The sequence below is a fragment of the Pocillopora verrucosa genome, chromosome 5 (genome assembly GCF_036669915.1).
Source record: "Pocillopora verrucosa isolate sample1 chromosome 5, ASM3666991v2, whole genome shotgun sequence".
Taxonomy (NCBI): Eukaryota; Metazoa; Cnidaria; class Anthozoa; order Scleractinia; family Pocilloporidae; genus Pocillopora; species Pocillopora verrucosa.
In genome coordinates, this window is record NC_089316.1 from 2,968,357 (window position 1) to 2,985,576 (window position 17,220).

The following is a 17,220-nucleotide window of genomic DNA, read 5'->3' on the forward strand; positions in this document are numbered from 1 at the left end:
TGAAAGCCTGCACTGGTTTTAACTTAGAATTTCCAGTTGTATTAAGTTTTTATTCACATAGAGGTAAAGAAGGTTAAAAGAATTCATTATTTAAAGAATAATATCCACAACTTACATATAGTCTATTTGTACTAATTTTATTCACCTGCTAGTTAACAAGGGACAGGTATAATGTTCCTAGAATTAAAGAATAATCACTTTATTCTGAAACAATTTAATTTTGTTTACCTACTGGCCAAACATTTTCAGGAGAGATGAAGTACAAAGATGACTCAGAAAAAAAAAACATGAAACTAGAAGGAATTCCATGGCAGGATATTGTTTTGCTTAAGGAGAAGAAATACTTTTCTGTGAAAATTTAATGTTTCTCAATGGAACCTATTCGGGTGATATCCCTTAAGATATAAATTGTTATTGCCCTCAAACTGCATTCACCTTTCAATTTTTTTTTTTGTATCAATCATGCATAAATGATGAGCAGCTTCAAGAGTTTGCAACAACCCAAGCTTTGCAACAACCCAACCCAGATACAAGAGAGTAATTCGCGATTCACTTACTTCTTTTCTGACTTTCTCTTCTGAACGTTTCTCCGATGAAAGTCGAGGTCTTTTTGATGGTCTCCGATGCGAAAAAACCGTGGGTATTGCACCTGGTTTTAGCGTAGATCTGGGTTTCAAACCAAGAATTTCTGCTTTCAAGTCTCGTTCGTAGCAGTCAGGTGTAAAATGTTCTGAGCACAGCCTGGAGTTTTTCGAAACGACCAGATCCGCTCGTGAGATCTTTGCCAGCCACTGTGATCGTAGAGCTTCATCCCTCGGAAAGCAATGGTAGGATATACCAGTTGTGTACCTCGAGTCGTTGTTACAATCGAACGCCGCGCAGTATACCATTTTTTAGCTCGAAAGTAATCGAAGTAAATATAGCAACGAGGGCTACTCAACCGCCAAGAACGGATAGAAGAATAAACTCAAACAACTCGGGCTTCCGTATTTGTACATCCTTTCTTGCGTAAGCCAAGAATTTAACCCATTATAGAAAACTTATAAACCAAAGTTCAACACGAATTTCAAAATTTTATTTCGTTTTGGACTTCTTGCGACATTGTTAACAGCGTGCGTTATCGTACATGCCATTGCAAAATCCAGACTACAAACGCGTTGCAAACTAATGTTAAAAAAGGTAAATAACAAAAAATGAGAAACAGAATGGAAGATGAAATATCTTAAATTACCAGTATGTAAGAAAAATTAAAGTGGAGACCCTATTCCGAAAACATCGAGGTCAATCCAAGTATAAAAGATGCGCCGCACATGATCTGGACACGTAACTACGTTTCAGAGACACAGGGTTACGAAAGCCAAAATATTTTTCTCTTACACAATCCCTGGACAGAAGACCAATTTTCTTATATGAGAGGCGATTGAATCATTTTTTGCTTCACCTTGCACAATCTTTACTCCTGGAAAACCACAAATTCTTTCCCACGAGCAAGCCGCAGTTCTGAATTCAACTTGCCTGTTTCTTGCTGTGTTTACCTTCATCCCCATAACCTACGTCACACGCTACAAAAAGAACCGCTGACATTCGTGTTCTGAGCCGACGTACCACAGTCAAATGTCGAGCCAATTATCACTAAAAACCCTTCGTTTTCTGGATGAAAACTGTCGTTAGAGGGAAAAAAAATGACGGAAATTTGTTCCATCATACATAAATGTACGATACACGGTGAAAAAAATTACATGAATTTGGACTTCAGTTCTCCTTTAAATACACACATTAAACAATAGAGCAAATGACGATAGTTTTCTACATCATTCAACGGCGCAGTAAGCTTCGGACCTTAATACCAGGTTAAACATGCTCTCATTATCTTTGCATCGTACAGTGAGCCTCTAAGTGAATATATCTTTCGCCAGTTTTAAGCAATATATAGGAAAAAACAGTGACTCTTCAGATACGAAAGCTACAGTCGCCCCACCATCCACCCCACCGTGACTATTTGCATCCCACGGGGAGGATTTGTCTTATCGTAAGTTTTGCCGATGGTTTCAATCTGCCGCTTAATGACACTAGGAAATTTTGAAAAATCCCGCGTGTATTTTGAAGCTTTTTCCGCCATTGTTCCAAAGTAGCAGTATACGGTCATTGTTAATCGTTTAACAAAGCCTGCTGTAATCTAAGCTGATCCGCTTTTCTTGGCACGTTTTAACAGACACAGTGCATATTTTATTACTCACCATACATGCAAGAAGTACTGATCCAAAACCTACACGAACCTCTCGAGGCTGTTTACTTAAAATTCGCCTACAAACGCCGCCATTTTGGATCTTCTTTAGTAACCACGCCTCCCACCCATAGCATGACAAAGTCTTGCTCCTTTTAAACTCGTGAATTGCGTGCATATGCAAGAGCAAGTTGTAGATATGATGTGGAGAATGGCACTCGCTCGCTGGCTCGATTGGTCGATTTCTCTAAACTTTTTTTCGATTTTAGGCTTTTGAGTGCATTTGATAGTTTTTGGCGTGTAATAGAGAAACGAAATGGCGACCTTTGTTGCTAAGAATAGTGGTGAGGTGAAAACGAAGCTAATGATAATCTTAAAAGAATTTTGTTTTTTTCGTTTTAGTTGAACAAGCGGCGCCAGTGATTGGCAGGCGTGCGAGGATTCACACTGAAATAAGAGTATCACTTACTCCGAAGCGCTCGGAGTTTACAGGTGTTCAAAAGCTTTTTTTGTTGCTTCACACAGAAAAAAAACACACGATACGAAATTTAATGATCGATTTTGTTCCCAAACTTACGCCATAACAGAAAAAGCTTTTGAACACCTGTAAACTCCGAGCGCTTCGGAGTAAGTGATACGGTGGCAATTTGGGCTTAGTTATATCACTTAAAACTCGTTCCCGTTTGCCATTTGATAAAGAGGGAGTCATTAATATTTTCATTAAGACACTATTTCCATGACTTTCCAATATTTACAATGATAGACAGTAAATTTCACTTTTCACCCACATTTACTTCCAACCTTTTCTTTTGAACCAGAAACAAAAATGATATATGTTTAAAACACATGACATCATCTACCCTTGTCAAATGTAATAGCATGATCATTTCAATTGTAATGCCTTCTTATGCCAACGTTACTTTGTTTCTTTGCTACATTAGCGAACACTGAACTACTGCTCGTACTCAAAATATGACAATCAACTACAAAATTCCCTAAACCAGATAACATTAAACATAATCCAAAAAATCATGTAAGTAATCTGTCAATTCACGAGTTTGCTCACAGAGCACTTTGATTTGTAATATTTTGTAACACCACTTGGCGATCTATCTAAGCAGCTGCTAGGTGTAGAGCAACATGAAAGGACATTTTTTCTCCTATTGTGGCTTTGTTTTGGCTCTTATTTTCTTTTGAATAATGGCGGCATGGTTGTCGACTTCTTTAACATTTATGGGGAGAATTTCGAATGGTTAAATCTCTTTAATATTTGATTGAGCAGTGTTGCCTACAGACAAAAAAGATCCCAGTCACTCCTAAGGATTTGAGAGTTAAAAAAATGATGTTGGAAAATGTACAGACGGATTTAGTGAACGCTCGGAGGAGGTAGCCTTGTGATAAATGCTATCTGCTCTTTTGATGTTGTGTTATGACTCAGCTCCTTTTTAGTTTCTTCAGGGTCTATTTGCCGCTTCCGCTGGCCACCGTACTGTGCATACACCCCTGCCTGACTACGACCGGAAGAGCTCCTATGAAATGTGTTGAATCTCCATTTCAGCATTTTGTGACGGAAAGCTGCACGAACTTCACTGTTTCTCAGCACGTGCAAGAGAAATATGAGCATACCCTACAAAAGTAAAAGGAAATCTTGCGTTTGACAAAGTTCCGTCATTGAACTATGATTCCTTGTATAAATTTAATTTTTAATCCGATGAAATAAACAGACTGTTTTCTTAACAGAAGGCTTCGTGATCCAAATCGATAAATAAAGTGTGGGATTAAAATGGTTTTCCCCGGCCAGAGCCCTCTTATACTCAGACCCAGACCCATTTGACCAAAGCGACATGCGTATACGTAATTGGTACAGACCTGCGTAGAGTTAAGAATGGTAAAAACATACTGGAACACCAATCCTGCGTCTGTTACAGCCAAGAGACCAAATACCCACGTTAAACCCAGCAGAGGACTTAAAATAAGAAATGACTTCAGAGTTTTTCTATAAGGGAATAAAACGAAAAACTGCTTTCACGTTACAATTTTCTTCTGAAGATATACCATGCCATATACATTTCGCATGGGACATTGTTTAATTAGAATCAAGAGAAATCGTTCGAACTATCTATTTAATCATGAGTGAATAATGGAAAAGATTCTCTTTTGCGAATAATCCATGAAGGTCCAAGGAAAAAAGACAAAACGATTTCATGTCAAACTACTTCATCTAAGACTTCAGGAAAAAACAACAACAACAACAACAACAAACAGATCTCCTAGCTGATTAACCTTTGATTTAGGTAAATTTAAGAGCTGTACGAGCATAAGTTCATAATTCAGCTAGAAAGTTAGTATTTCATTTCTGTAAGTAAAAGAGAAGGCATATTTTGAGGAAAGATGATCATTGGGTGGCATTTTGCCTCTGAAACTCCAAGGAGAGATCTTCCTAACAAAAACATACCTGAAGGTCTTCATTTTAGAAGGATTAGGCTCATGAAGATTTCTGATTTCTCGCAACACCGCCATGAGTATTACAAAGTTGATCTTAACAAATGGGAATAGCAAAATAAAGACTTTTACTAATTGTCTAGAGGGCAATCATAATAGATGTGTCACGAAGTCGGTCAGCCAGCCAGTTAATCAGTCAGTCAGAAAATGATGCCCGCATTCATTAATTCTGTCATTTATTGATTTCCTCTTTCATTTATTCATTTATCCATTCTTCGTGTTTGTCATTACCGGCTATCAGCTAAGATAACAGTGAAAGCAAAGAGACGGTAGACTTACAATTGTCACAAATAACACAGGTACAATAAAGGCCCAGCTCAAACGCTTCTGGAAGGACAACCAGCAGCTGAAAGTTAATTCAGACGACAGAACTGTCTAAAAACGCAGCTTATGAGACAGTATCTAATGAAAATAAAAAGTTATAATGAAGAATAAAACGCAGTGTACTTACAAGTTTTCATTTGTGTAACTCTCAAGTCCTTTTTCACCGCTTGAGCCAATTATTAGAGAAATAACTATTGGTATGATAGGGAAACCTATAGGATAAGAATGAAAGCAGCTCAATAACTCAGTAACACATAGGCCTACAAGAGTCTAAAATATAAAAATCAGCTCAACAGGTTCAGGGAGCACTACAAAAACAATAACAACGAAAAAATAACAACAACAATAACAACAACAACAACAACGACAAAAGTAAAACAACAACAACAGACAAAATACGGTCAACCAGATACAAGAAGGCCCGTTCCTATCATGCGTTGCAGCGGTTGTACTGGCCTCAGTATTCTCTTCCACGTGAAATATGCATCGCTTTCTAGAGCTATACCAAGTAATATCCCTCTTTTCAATTGTAGCTAATAATGACTGGTGTGATATTTTGTGGTATACAAGTAGATATCATCGTCAATATTTTCATCACCGTAGCAATGATATTGTTACATTTCTTACCCCAGCCAAAGAAATAGAGGTATCGCATGTCCACTGTGTTGAATACCTCAACAATCATTACGTACAGGAAAACTCCCTCCAGAAGCATCCACCCAAACGCTGCCAGATAGAAGTAATGGAGTAAAACAGCCACTAAGATGCACACGGACTGAAATGTGAGACCCAGAAGTAGGCTGATAATTAGAGGCTCCGAGAAAATATCAGGCCAAGAGCTTTCATAGAGATCTTAGACCAAAATTGGTTCCGGACATGGGAACTCGATCGTCTTCTAGAAATACGCAATAGTGTAGACTGAAGTAACGAGAGCCAACTATCTAGCGACAACATGTCTCGAAATTTCTAGTAGAAACTCTCTCTCAATGTTGTACATACACCGCCGTATGGGATGCTCAGTTTATCCTGGAGAGATTCGAGAGGATTGGTTTTCGAAACGGGAATTACGTGATGCTATCTCAGTAGTGATCACCTTGAGTAGACGGCCATTTAGGGAACACCGTTGTTCCTCGCTTACGAAGAACGAAGAAACATGTGATTTCAAACGTTTGTTAGCTCACCTTATTACTCGTGGCATCGATTCCGGACAAAAATACTAGTTGAGCGAGAAACAGAGCTGTGCAAAGATTTAGCCTGACTTGGATTCCTTCGTCTTTGATCTTCCTGTATGCATTCAATAAACGAAATGGGCATGACATTTTTCCTCGCAATCACCTAGTAGTCTAGAGCAAACGCTACTGGGGGGGGATGGAAGAAAGGTGCCTATATAGTTTGTAATATATTATTGGGTCGTTCTCTGCTTGTATTCCATTACTATGAAAGATGTTTAAAAGTTGATTTTAGTAGGTATTTTTGTGTCAAAATACCTCAACTTCAGCCGAAAAAAAAGAGAGATTTTGGTGCAATGGTTTCTTAATTACTAATCTCGTCTCAAAACAAATTTTTTTAGAAACAAAACAAAACCAGACAACTAGCGCGTTCTGCAAAATAATATTTCACGCACTTTGATAGTAATTTACGAATCTAGAGATTAACCTTGCTGTCATGTATAGGTAAGACATTTTTTCCTCTTTTTTTGCTTTTGTTTTTTGTTTTTTAGTAGTACTCACATAAATGTCACGTAGACGAAGATGACCATTACTTCCCCAACGAGGGACAAGGAGCAACCAATATAAGTGATGATAAGCAATGCCCTTCTGTGCTCTGGTGGAATGTTATCCTCCTGAGAATCACGAAAATGAGATAAAAATTGGAAACTGCTTTGGAAATTATGATTAACAAGTTATGACTTCGTTAAACATGGAACTTTCTATATGATTAGTCCGTCCATAAACGAATAAAGGGGGAGAATGCAATAAGCTTAGAAAATGCCAAAAAGTAATTCGAGACGCAATCACGTGAACGACAAATAACCTTAGGAGGATGTGCATAAGCGACGCACATATTTTTTTTCTTAGTTCCCGAGAAAGCTAATTAAGACAATTGAAAAGAACGTTTATAACATCACACCTTAATGTCCTTGTATTGCATTAGAACTGCGAAATTCGTAAGGTGGTTACAACTGCAAACGGTCGATAGCATAGAAGAATCATTCAGTACCGTGCAACCATCAGTTGACCATGAACCGTTCGACGAGCTAAAAATCAGTTGATCATAAAATTTGAATAAGAAAGAAAGAAAGAGGCAAAGAAAAAAATAAAGAACTTTCACGAGCACCTAATATAAACAAGTATATAGATATATATACAAACAGATTGATGGAATAATCAAAATGACCTACCTAAAATCCTCTATCCAGAAGACACATTTCCTTTCAACAGCTTTTGGATCAATGCTCGGCTACCGGCGAAAGAAGCGTAATGACGTTATGATGTGAAATGGTACACGTGATGAATTATACTACTTTTTCCATCTAAGCCCAGTTACAATCATAATTCCTTAGCTGATAATTGCTTCAAAAAACAATATAGTTTATTTTACCTCGTTGTGACTAAAATGAATGATGATTTTATTTTGAATAGTTTCATTCTGGGGAGGGTCAAGAACAACTCCCACGACATCAGAGATCAGTCTGTAGCTACAAAGACAACATAACAAAATTGTGTGATTATTAGAGAAGTTGAGTGTCAAATATCCAATCCGGGATTGTATATTTTTGCTTCGCCCTGCATTGTGATTTTTCTGGAAAACTTGCACCACTCTCTCAAACAATCGCACGCAAAACTAATAACAACAATTATTTTGTCCTCTGCGTTTCCCTTAAGTTGAATTGGGCAGCTTTCTTGGTTTTTGTTTGAGTTCTTATTGGTTACTAAAGGGTATTTTTGGTTTTAGTTTTACGACACTCGATCAAAAAAACGCTCGATCACATCACTAGCTAATCTTATATGAGTATATATCCAGACACTGCCTGACCATTTCCTGCCATTTTCCCCCCAAGAATCTGAAAACGTTAATTTGCAAACTGAAAACCTAAAGTTTAAAGGAGATTTCTTAATATAAAGTGCTGTTTACCAGTATCAGTAAAATTTTAGCACATGAAAATCTCCTCCATTTATGCCCTCCCTTGAGTCGCTATTGAAGAACAAACAATTCAAACAATAATTTTTCACTCATCCAGAAAGGATTCTCTTAACATACACTTAATGGGTTCATCTGAACTAACAAATTCGTACCTGCTTCTGTTATAAGTCCAAAGGCTGTCTTCATTACTTGCCTTCTGGTGCAACAATACTGCGATGACCCTTCCTGGAAGAATGGCAAACAAAAAAAATACTGCGTGAGTAGAGGCTTGCCTACTGAACACAAACGATAACATCGCTATTTTTTAAACACCAGCTGATCATAAATGTTAGCGCTCAGAAGAAACTCCAATATTTACCTGCGTCTTTAAACACTTTGTGGTTAATAATAATTCTGACCAATCGGCTCTCACTGCTGTTGTTATTTATATCAAAACTCATTTCAACATCAGAGGAAATTCCTTTGGGTACTTTTCTCAACTTAGTATCTATGATATTTCAGAGAAAAAAAAATTAAAAAATCAGTACATAGAGAACGATGAACTATACCGAATAAGCTTTTTATCGTGGGCTATGACGCTAGAGAATTCGTGACGTCATCCAAGATGGCGGACATCTTGACAGCCACCATTTTGGAACCCATTTCAAGACAAAAAATAACGTTTTATTTTGGTAGCAATCGTCTCGGAATTTGATCTTAAGCGACCGAATGATTCAGAGGATTTTCAGATATATTTCATTGAATTGGCTTAAAATCTGACGGGTTTATTGAAGAGGACATCTTATTTCTTTTCATGTCGTACGTTTTTATCATACCATTATCATTTTTATCAATGATACAGAAATTAAGGCCCATGTTGACACAATAGGTACTTACCCAAATCTGATCCCGTATCTATATAATAAATATCATTCCTTTGTCTACAATAGGTTTGACAGCAGTTCAGGAGTGTATCCTCGATTTGGCAGCTACCGACCAATGTACCATTATGCTCTTCAGAAGACCAGGAATATTGTAACGCCTTTGATGCAACGGGAGAACCATGGAGAGTTAAAGGGTTAATTTAGCCAAATACAACCAGCTGAACTGAGGGCAAAGATCCTTTTTTTTTTTTTTTTTAGAAGTGTATGAAAGTATTTTACCTGGAAATTTATATGAGTTCCTTTACTTCGTGAGCACTTTGAAAGCTGCATGAGAAAAAGCAAAAGAAAATGTTTCATCAGAGTCAACTTATGAATTGAACGCATTATATTGATAAATCTTTGTTCTCAAATACGCAAAGCCACTGAATATACCAGGATTTTTATTTACCATATATTGGAGGCAATGATCTGAAAATTCACCATAATCAGGCTGACCTGGATCCTCTATAATGATATTGTAAAAGAAAAATGAATGATCAGCAATTGCCTGTGTTTTGTCTGCTTCACCTCGGTGTAACCCTTTAGCTCCCAGAAGTACGTAAGATGCAGCGTTTTTTTACAGTTTTCGATACCTTAGCTGATCAAAGAATGGTAAAACCAACGCAAAGTTGTCTTTACAATTCATTTTACAGATCAACAGGGGCGTGTATAGCATCAACTTTTTTTGGTAATTTAACGAGTCCAAAATTGACAGAAATGTCATGTCAAGGTTCCTTTTGGGGTTTTGGAATGAGCTGACTGGAATTCTAAACAGAAATGATATATAGGCACAGAAAAAAATCTTCGTAGAAAAGGTGCAATTAAGAGAAATTATCTAAATATTGATAAAGATCGGTAGACCTCACCTCTCGGGTAAGAAGTTAAAACAGGAAGTGCACTGCTGCAGTTCATAGACTTCAGCTTCATCGCAGATTTACTTATGGCATAACAACGATCTGCGGGCCCTGTTCTGTCCAGAAGCTCTAGGGATACGTCGACTGAGTTGGTAGGTAGAAGACCCCATTGCAACAAACCCAGGTTATTGCGTTTTAGAGCAGTCCAGTAATCTAAGTCAGACGACAACTTTGTCTGAGCGTCGCAGAGTTGTTCTATGCTTTCAATTCTTGCCACGGGAGCGTCGTCTGTTAATGGATATTCGCTTAAGGCCGAAGTCCAGTTAGAATTGAACAAATCATTTTTTTCGTAACTAATATTTGACGAGTGAGTTTCTGAAAAGCGATAGAATGTTTTCCATAAGCTAGGCCTTAAGAAAATAATATATTTTTAAATAGGTGCTAAGTAAAGGCTGATTTTCATATGTGGGAAAACCCTAACTGATCCTAGAAATTTCATTATTTCACGATGTTTTGACCATCCTAGATCTAACCTAAGGTAATAAAAGATTGACGCAAGGCGACAGATTGTAGCGATTTATCAACCGCACAAATTACTCTTACACTACGAAATCGGTACAATCCAAAGGACAATCAAATGGCAGATCGACAGTTCGAAGAAGTGTAGAAGTCGTCTTAAAATTTTTCTTAAAACTTTGCGAGATAATCGATTTATTGTAGAATGCATTTAGAAATCTGATTTACCACCTAAATATCCTCTGTACTTCGTTTAGTATCAATCCATTGAACTGATCTATCAAAAGGCAGACCACCTGTACGATGCATTAGTCACCGCTCATTTTAGATACCTTTGTAAATGTTAAAGTCGGGCATTAAACCATATCTAAAATTATCCTTGGTTCATTTAAAAGTAAAATCAAATAAATACAAATTGCATTTTGAACTCAATACTAATTTCCTTCTCTCCGTCTATTCATTAAATAAAATATTTTTCTCCCAATGAGACATAAAAGAAGTTTTTATCATTTATTTATTGCTATCAAACGCGAGATTTTTCTTTACAGATGAGCCTACAAATTAAAGATTCACTTCACATCATATATCTTCCCCGACCTAATACAGCCCAAAACATAATTCTAGGAAACATAATTGGCGTGATGTCATACTGTGTAGACATTGGCATGGCGGTTATCTTTGGCAGACACTGTATGCACTCCTAAATAGATAAATAGCATTTTTGTCGAGCGTTTATTTCCGTTTTTTTACGTTTTTTAGGAACCTATACTAAAACTACATGACAATAACTGTCTCTTACATAGAATTTTACGCTGAAGGAACTGGAATATTATGGATAAATAACTTTAACTCCTGACCACAGACAGTCCATTTAAAGTTCCATATGCAGTAACGAGGAGCATCGAAGTGGTGTGCTTATTGTGATTTTTGCTGTTCAAAACAGACGAATCCGAGACAAACTACGATTAGGTTTGGATTAAAGATTATAAAGTGAAGCGGATCCTTAACTAATGGGATTTCGCTGAAGTTAAATAGCATATGATAAGATAACGAAAGTAGATTTGATTCAGAGCGGTGAAATAGCTTGAAGATGACAGTGATGCCGTAAAACTTCTGGAGTTTCGAGGAGAACTTTGTTACGACGATCATTTCCAACGTCTATGATTTTAGATTTTTTCTACGGATTAAGTTTTGAAGGCACTTGATATTTCCTGAATAACAAATACTAGCGCTAAAGGACCATCCATGTCAAAACAAACGGTTCACTAGAGGGTTATATTTAACAATCGAAAAATATTAACCAGTGACAGAGACCTGCTTTAAATAACAGGAAAAGCAAAAGAAAATAAATGAAAATGATCTAAAACTACGAAATTTTTATATAAAAACGTTCTTGTGCTGTATTTACAATTTGCCTAAAATTTCGTGTTCGCTGCAAGAAAGGCATGTCGCTTGATTGCCTTTCAGTTTTGAATTAATAATAACCGTATATCCTCTTCGTCTTCAATTAAAAGAGACTAGACCCTGTGAGCAGGGTAACTGGGATACCTCGATGGTACTGGATCCTTGGAATCAAGTGTAGTGATACTACGGGTGTCGGATTAGTATACTGAAATAGTGAGCTCAAGTCTGGCTAAGGCTAAGTCTGGCTATAAAAACATAGGCATGCTATGCATGCAAGAGTTATTTTTTGTAGGGTGGGTGGATTACTTGTGGTCTACATTCTTACAAAAGGAAAGAAGAGTATTAACGTGGAAAAGAACGAAAATGTCGAATTACCTCACACACAGGTATTTTGTGATAGATTATGTGTGTTGTGCGAATACATGTAACCAAAAATAAACTGTATTGGTGCCACAGATACCTGTTAGTACAAAATGCAGTCAGCAGACCGGATACAAAATATAGACTGGAGACTGCAGAGTGGGTACAAAATGCAGACTGAGAATCTGAAGAGTTTTTACGTCTGGTAAATAATAACATGTCATCTTACAGCTTACCGAGCGTCACGCAGTCGCTTTTCCTCGATCAGCCTTCACGATTATTTGCAATATTATGGAAAATTCCTGGCCCATTTCTTGATGAAAATCGATCATAATATAATTTCAAGCCTTCAATATACTCTTCTTACTTTGTGAGCGAGTTGGTTTGTGTGATGTCTGTACAGATTTTACCAACGTAACAAAAGTAGATGATGTGAATAACAGTGATGGTAAAGCAAGCTTAAAACGGCAAAAATCACCAGAAACTACAACGGTTACACAATTCGCGACTCAATCCAGTCCAAAATTACCGCTCAATAACATCTTTTAGTGTGGATAGGCCGCGAACAATACGATTTGTGTATGCGTCGGTAAGTATTTCGAGCGTTTGCGCTATAATGCTTCAGGTGATCGTAATCAGAACACGTTGAAATACAAAACGACCGACAAAAGAGTTTTCTAAGCAAAAATCTCGTGTTCGTCATGTGACCCGGACCTGTCCGTGCATGACAACGTCAATCATCATCAAGATAACATGTGATCAGCATGTGAACACCTTCACCCTCATTGGATCACAGTTAGTTGTCATGGTGTTGAGGGCCCAATTACCACTGGGTACTATTGCGCAATTTTTCCATTTTGTGGCGGAGGGAAAAAAAAAAAAAACTAGACCCTGTGAGCAGGGTAACTGGGATACCTGGATGGTACTGGATCCGTGGAATCAAGTGTAGTGATACTACGCGTGTCGGACTAGTATACTGAAATATTGAGCTCAAGTCTGGCCAAGGGCATACACCTGTCTCAAAACATAGCCATGCTATGCATGTAAGAGTTATTTTTTGTAGGGTGGGTGGATTACTTGGAACATTGTAAGTGGTCTACATTCTTACAAAAGGAAAGAAGATTATTAACGCGGGAAAGAATGAAAATATCGAATTACCTCACACACAGGTATTTTGTGGTAGATTATGTGTGTTGTGCGAATAAATGTAACCAAAAATAAACTGTATTTGTGCCACGGATACCTGTTAGTAAAAAATGTAGACAGCAGACTGCAGACCGGATACAAAATATAGACTGCAGAGTGAGTACAAAGTGCAGACTGAGAATCTGAAGTGTTTTTACGTCTGGTATGTAATAACATGTCATCTTTCAGCTTACCGAGCGTCACGCAATCGCTTTTCCGCGATCAGCCTTCACGATTATTTGCACTATTGTGGAAAGTTCCTGGCCCATTTCTTGATGAAAATCGATCGTAATATAATTTCAAGCCTTCAACATAGTCTTCTTACTTTGCGCGCGAGTTGGTTGGTGTGATGTCTGTACAGATTTTACCAATGTAATAAAAGTAGATGACGTGAATAATAGTGATGGTAAAGCAAGCTTAAAACGGCAACAATCGCCAGAAACTACAACGGATACACAGGGTACGAGTAAGTTTTATGGATTTTTCGAGAAAAATCTTCATATTTCAAAATATTTATCGTTGTAAATCGACCATATTTCGTTCCCTATACTTTTCCTTATAACGTGGTTAAATTTTCAACGGTTCCTAGAATAACTTACTCTGGGTCACACAACGCGTGACGCGTTCGTGAATTATCGTTGGCTCTTTCTCGAAACGTGACCTTGGGTCGCCTGTGACAAGACAATTGCGTAAACAATACTTGACATAATAACATTATACACAAAAAACACGGGATTTTGGATCATGTATTTATTAAAAAAGAATATCCATACAACTACAATGAAAACAAACATAAGCTTCACCTTTCTGATCGTGAAATTAATACCATTCGCACTGTTATCGTAGCTACGTTCCCTGGCATCAAGTGAATCTAACATGGCATGTTTCTTCACTAGCAGTTTGCATCCATTTGAATTTTGTTCTTCAGTCTCACGGTAGTAGTGTTGTTCAATAGATTGCATAGAGTATATGCAGTTTGGTTTCAGATTTCAGATTTTGCTTTTTACAACGAGTTTACGTTTTCAACTAAGACATTGGCATACTTGGCATACAAGACATATAAGGCATTCAATGCTTTCATGGCTTTCAAGCGTTCGCGATTCTGTCCGATCCAAAATTATCGCTCAATAACATCTTTTTGTGTGGATTGGCCGCGAACAATACGACTTGTGTATGCGTCTATAAGTATTTTGAGCGTTTGCCCCATAATGCTCCAAATGATCATAATCCAATAACGTTGAAATACAAAACGACTGACAAAATAGTTTTATGGGCAAAAATCTCGTGTTCGTCATGTGACCCGGCCCTGTCCGTGCAAGACAACGTCAATCATCATCAAGATAGCACGCGTGATCAGCATGTGAACACCTCATTGGATCACAGTTAGTTGTCATGGTGTTGAGGGCCCAATGACCTCGGGGTACTATTGCGCAATTTTTCCATTTTGTGGCGGAGGAAAAAAACAAAAAAAACAAAAAAAAAAAAGACGACAAAAAAACAAAGGCATTTTATGACTGGGCTACCACAGGTATCCCAGTAAAAAGACGACAAAAAAACAAAGGCATTTTATGACTGGGCTACCACAGGTATCCCAGTAAAAAGCATAGAAGAATATTACTGAAAAGTAGCTCTTACCTTGAAAGAAGTGAACTAGCAAAGTCAGTAACATTTGAAAACGCAACGGAGTTGAATCCTGTCCCGCTTGATTCATCTTCTATCCGTCGGTTGAACTAACGAGGAAACTGGTCTTATTTAAACGCATACATAAATTAACTCTTTGTAGTAGACATAAAAAAATGGCAGGTGATGACAACCTTTTTTCTATTATTTTTTCTTTGGTCAACAGTATTTAGACTAGTGAGTAGTACTATATCTCATTTAAAAGAGGACAAAATAAGCTTTGCAGAAAAATATATTTTGCCTTCAAAACTCCATGTATTTATTCCATAAAAGATTTTATTTGATTTAGTTCAGACGCACTCTGCGTCATTCGATCTGTCATCGGCTGATAATTTGAGCCGTTGCGTTCTAAAATTCCATTGAACATTATTTACTCCGTCGCTTCAAATCGTGTTTGATCACAATATATATTACTTTACATTCAAAAATATATCGATTCTTCGATTCTTCGCTGGGATTTTCCAGTTTTCTGTCTAATTCGGATTCCTCACCACCAGACATACCACCACGCTCACTTCCATCGTCAAAAATCGTCTTTAAAGCCTTAGCTACGCTGTATCTCTAGCGTTTCGCATCGGACGCCATTGTCGGAGATTGAAATCGTACGGAAATGATTTTCGGAAGTCAAGCAATATTGTGACGCTTGCGACGAAAGAGGAAACTTCGAGGGGTGTCGCTATGCGTGTTTTCTAAGTGTCGCTGATGTGGGAACTATTTTACCGGTCGTAATGAAACCACGAAAACCAAGATGACTATCAACGGTGTTTATTTAGATCACGGTCACGATCACGATCGTAAACTGAAATTGCAATAATATTATAACGAAAGCATGAATCTAATTGATTTGTTGCGAAAGGCATGAAAGAAACGCTTTACGTGCTTATGTCGATAACGCGATTAAAATAACAACAATCAACGTGAATTAACATAAACAAATCATAAAAGGCTAAATTAAAACTACTCGAGATTCAAAGATCGGCTACACGATGACCATTTGCGGCTGATTAACAGCCCAAAGACTAAAATGTGGGCGTTACTGTGTGAGCGTCTAGTTATTTCAAAATACTCCTTGATTTCAAGATAATTAGTTGTACTGTTGTACAACACAGTACATATGTGCGCTATCGCCCAAGGTGAAAAACTAAACTTAAACATATTGAAATAAAACTAACAAAATCACTTACATATCGGTCCCGCTTGTGCCAAAGGTTTGGAACGAAAGACGAAGTTATTGCTGTTCAAGGTGAAATCTTGCGAAACTCTGGCTTATAGGGACGCTAATTTAGCTTTTATATGCGCGTGGTGACGCTAAAAGATCCGATTACAAACCAATAGGGAAAAAGATAAACATTGTAACTACGATCGTAACTAGGCACACAAATTAAAGTAATTGACAATTGATCTAATAAAAAAAAGGCTGTTCTTTGTTCGATATCCTTAACAAATATATATCATCGTCTTAAACCAGATGAGCCCATGACATATTAGTGGCATCTTGTATGAGTATCCGCAGGTTACAACGTGACTTCCGCTTATTCTCGTTGAACCGTATTCACAGTGCACTCATGTATTAGGAAGTTCGCGTTGTGCGTTTGAGCAAAAGAGGGCTCTAAACATCATTTTCCCGTTTATGAGTTATGAGGACGCGCTTAAGAAGTCAGGCTTAATTAATCTATGCCAGAGGAGGGAGGACGCATGCGTCACTTTCCTTAAGCGAAGTTACTACTCTTCTGACCTACTACGAAATTTAGTACCGCGATGTCAATTTCAAGACCATATGCCCTCAGGGCAGGAAGAACTGTGTCTGTACCTACCTCCTCAAGATCTATTAGATTTGGAAATTTTTGTACTATTAAATATCAGAATCATGTGTAATATACTTAACTGCAATTTATCTTATTAGTATAGTATTTAATGTTTACACAATAGTTAATCTTTATATTTAATTGATATCTAAAATAGTTCTATGTATGCATAATGTAGAAGTATTTGTAAATTATGACCCGCCTTGTAATTCAGTTTCTACTGCAAGAAGGCTGAATAAACGATCATCATCATGTACACAAACACATATGTACATATGTATACATGGGCGCTAAAAATGGAGGGCCTTCCCTTTCCCTTT

At 37.4% G+C, this 17,220-nt stretch overlaps 1 protein-coding gene across 2 annotated transcripts; it reads right to left on the minus strand.

Annotated features, from left to right (window-relative positions):
* Positions 1 to 2,213: 2,213 nt before the first annotated feature.
* Positions 2,214 to 16,450, minus strand: LOC131780194 (adhesion G protein-coupled receptor L2-like). Of its 2 annotated transcripts, XM_066167456.1 has the most exons (20): positions 16,280 to 16,450; positions 15,051 to 15,145; positions 14,015 to 14,086; positions 9,963 to 10,325; positions 9,506 to 9,561; positions 9,337 to 9,381; positions 9,071 to 9,215; positions 8,553 to 8,681; positions 8,347 to 8,419; positions 7,652 to 7,748; positions 7,452 to 7,510; positions 7,181 to 7,307; positions 6,781 to 6,893; positions 6,232 to 6,334; positions 5,678 to 5,825; positions 5,178 to 5,262; positions 5,006 to 5,072; positions 4,680 to 4,762; positions 4,094 to 4,220; positions 2,214 to 3,851 (listed from the first exon to the last, which is right to left on the minus strand). In XM_066167456.1, exons 2-20 carry the CDS (start codon positions 15,124 to 15,126, stop codon positions 3,591 to 3,593), a joined length of 2,229 nt encoding a protein of 742 aa, XP_066023553.1. In that variant the 5' UTR covers positions 15,127 to 15,145; positions 16,280 to 16,450; the 3' UTR covers positions 2,214 to 3,590. The 2 variants fall into 2 exon arrangements, with proteins under 2 accessions (XP_066023553.1, XP_066023554.1); XM_066167457.1 differs by lacking the exon at positions 14,015 to 14,086.
* Positions 16,451 to 17,220: the final 770 nt, after the last annotated feature.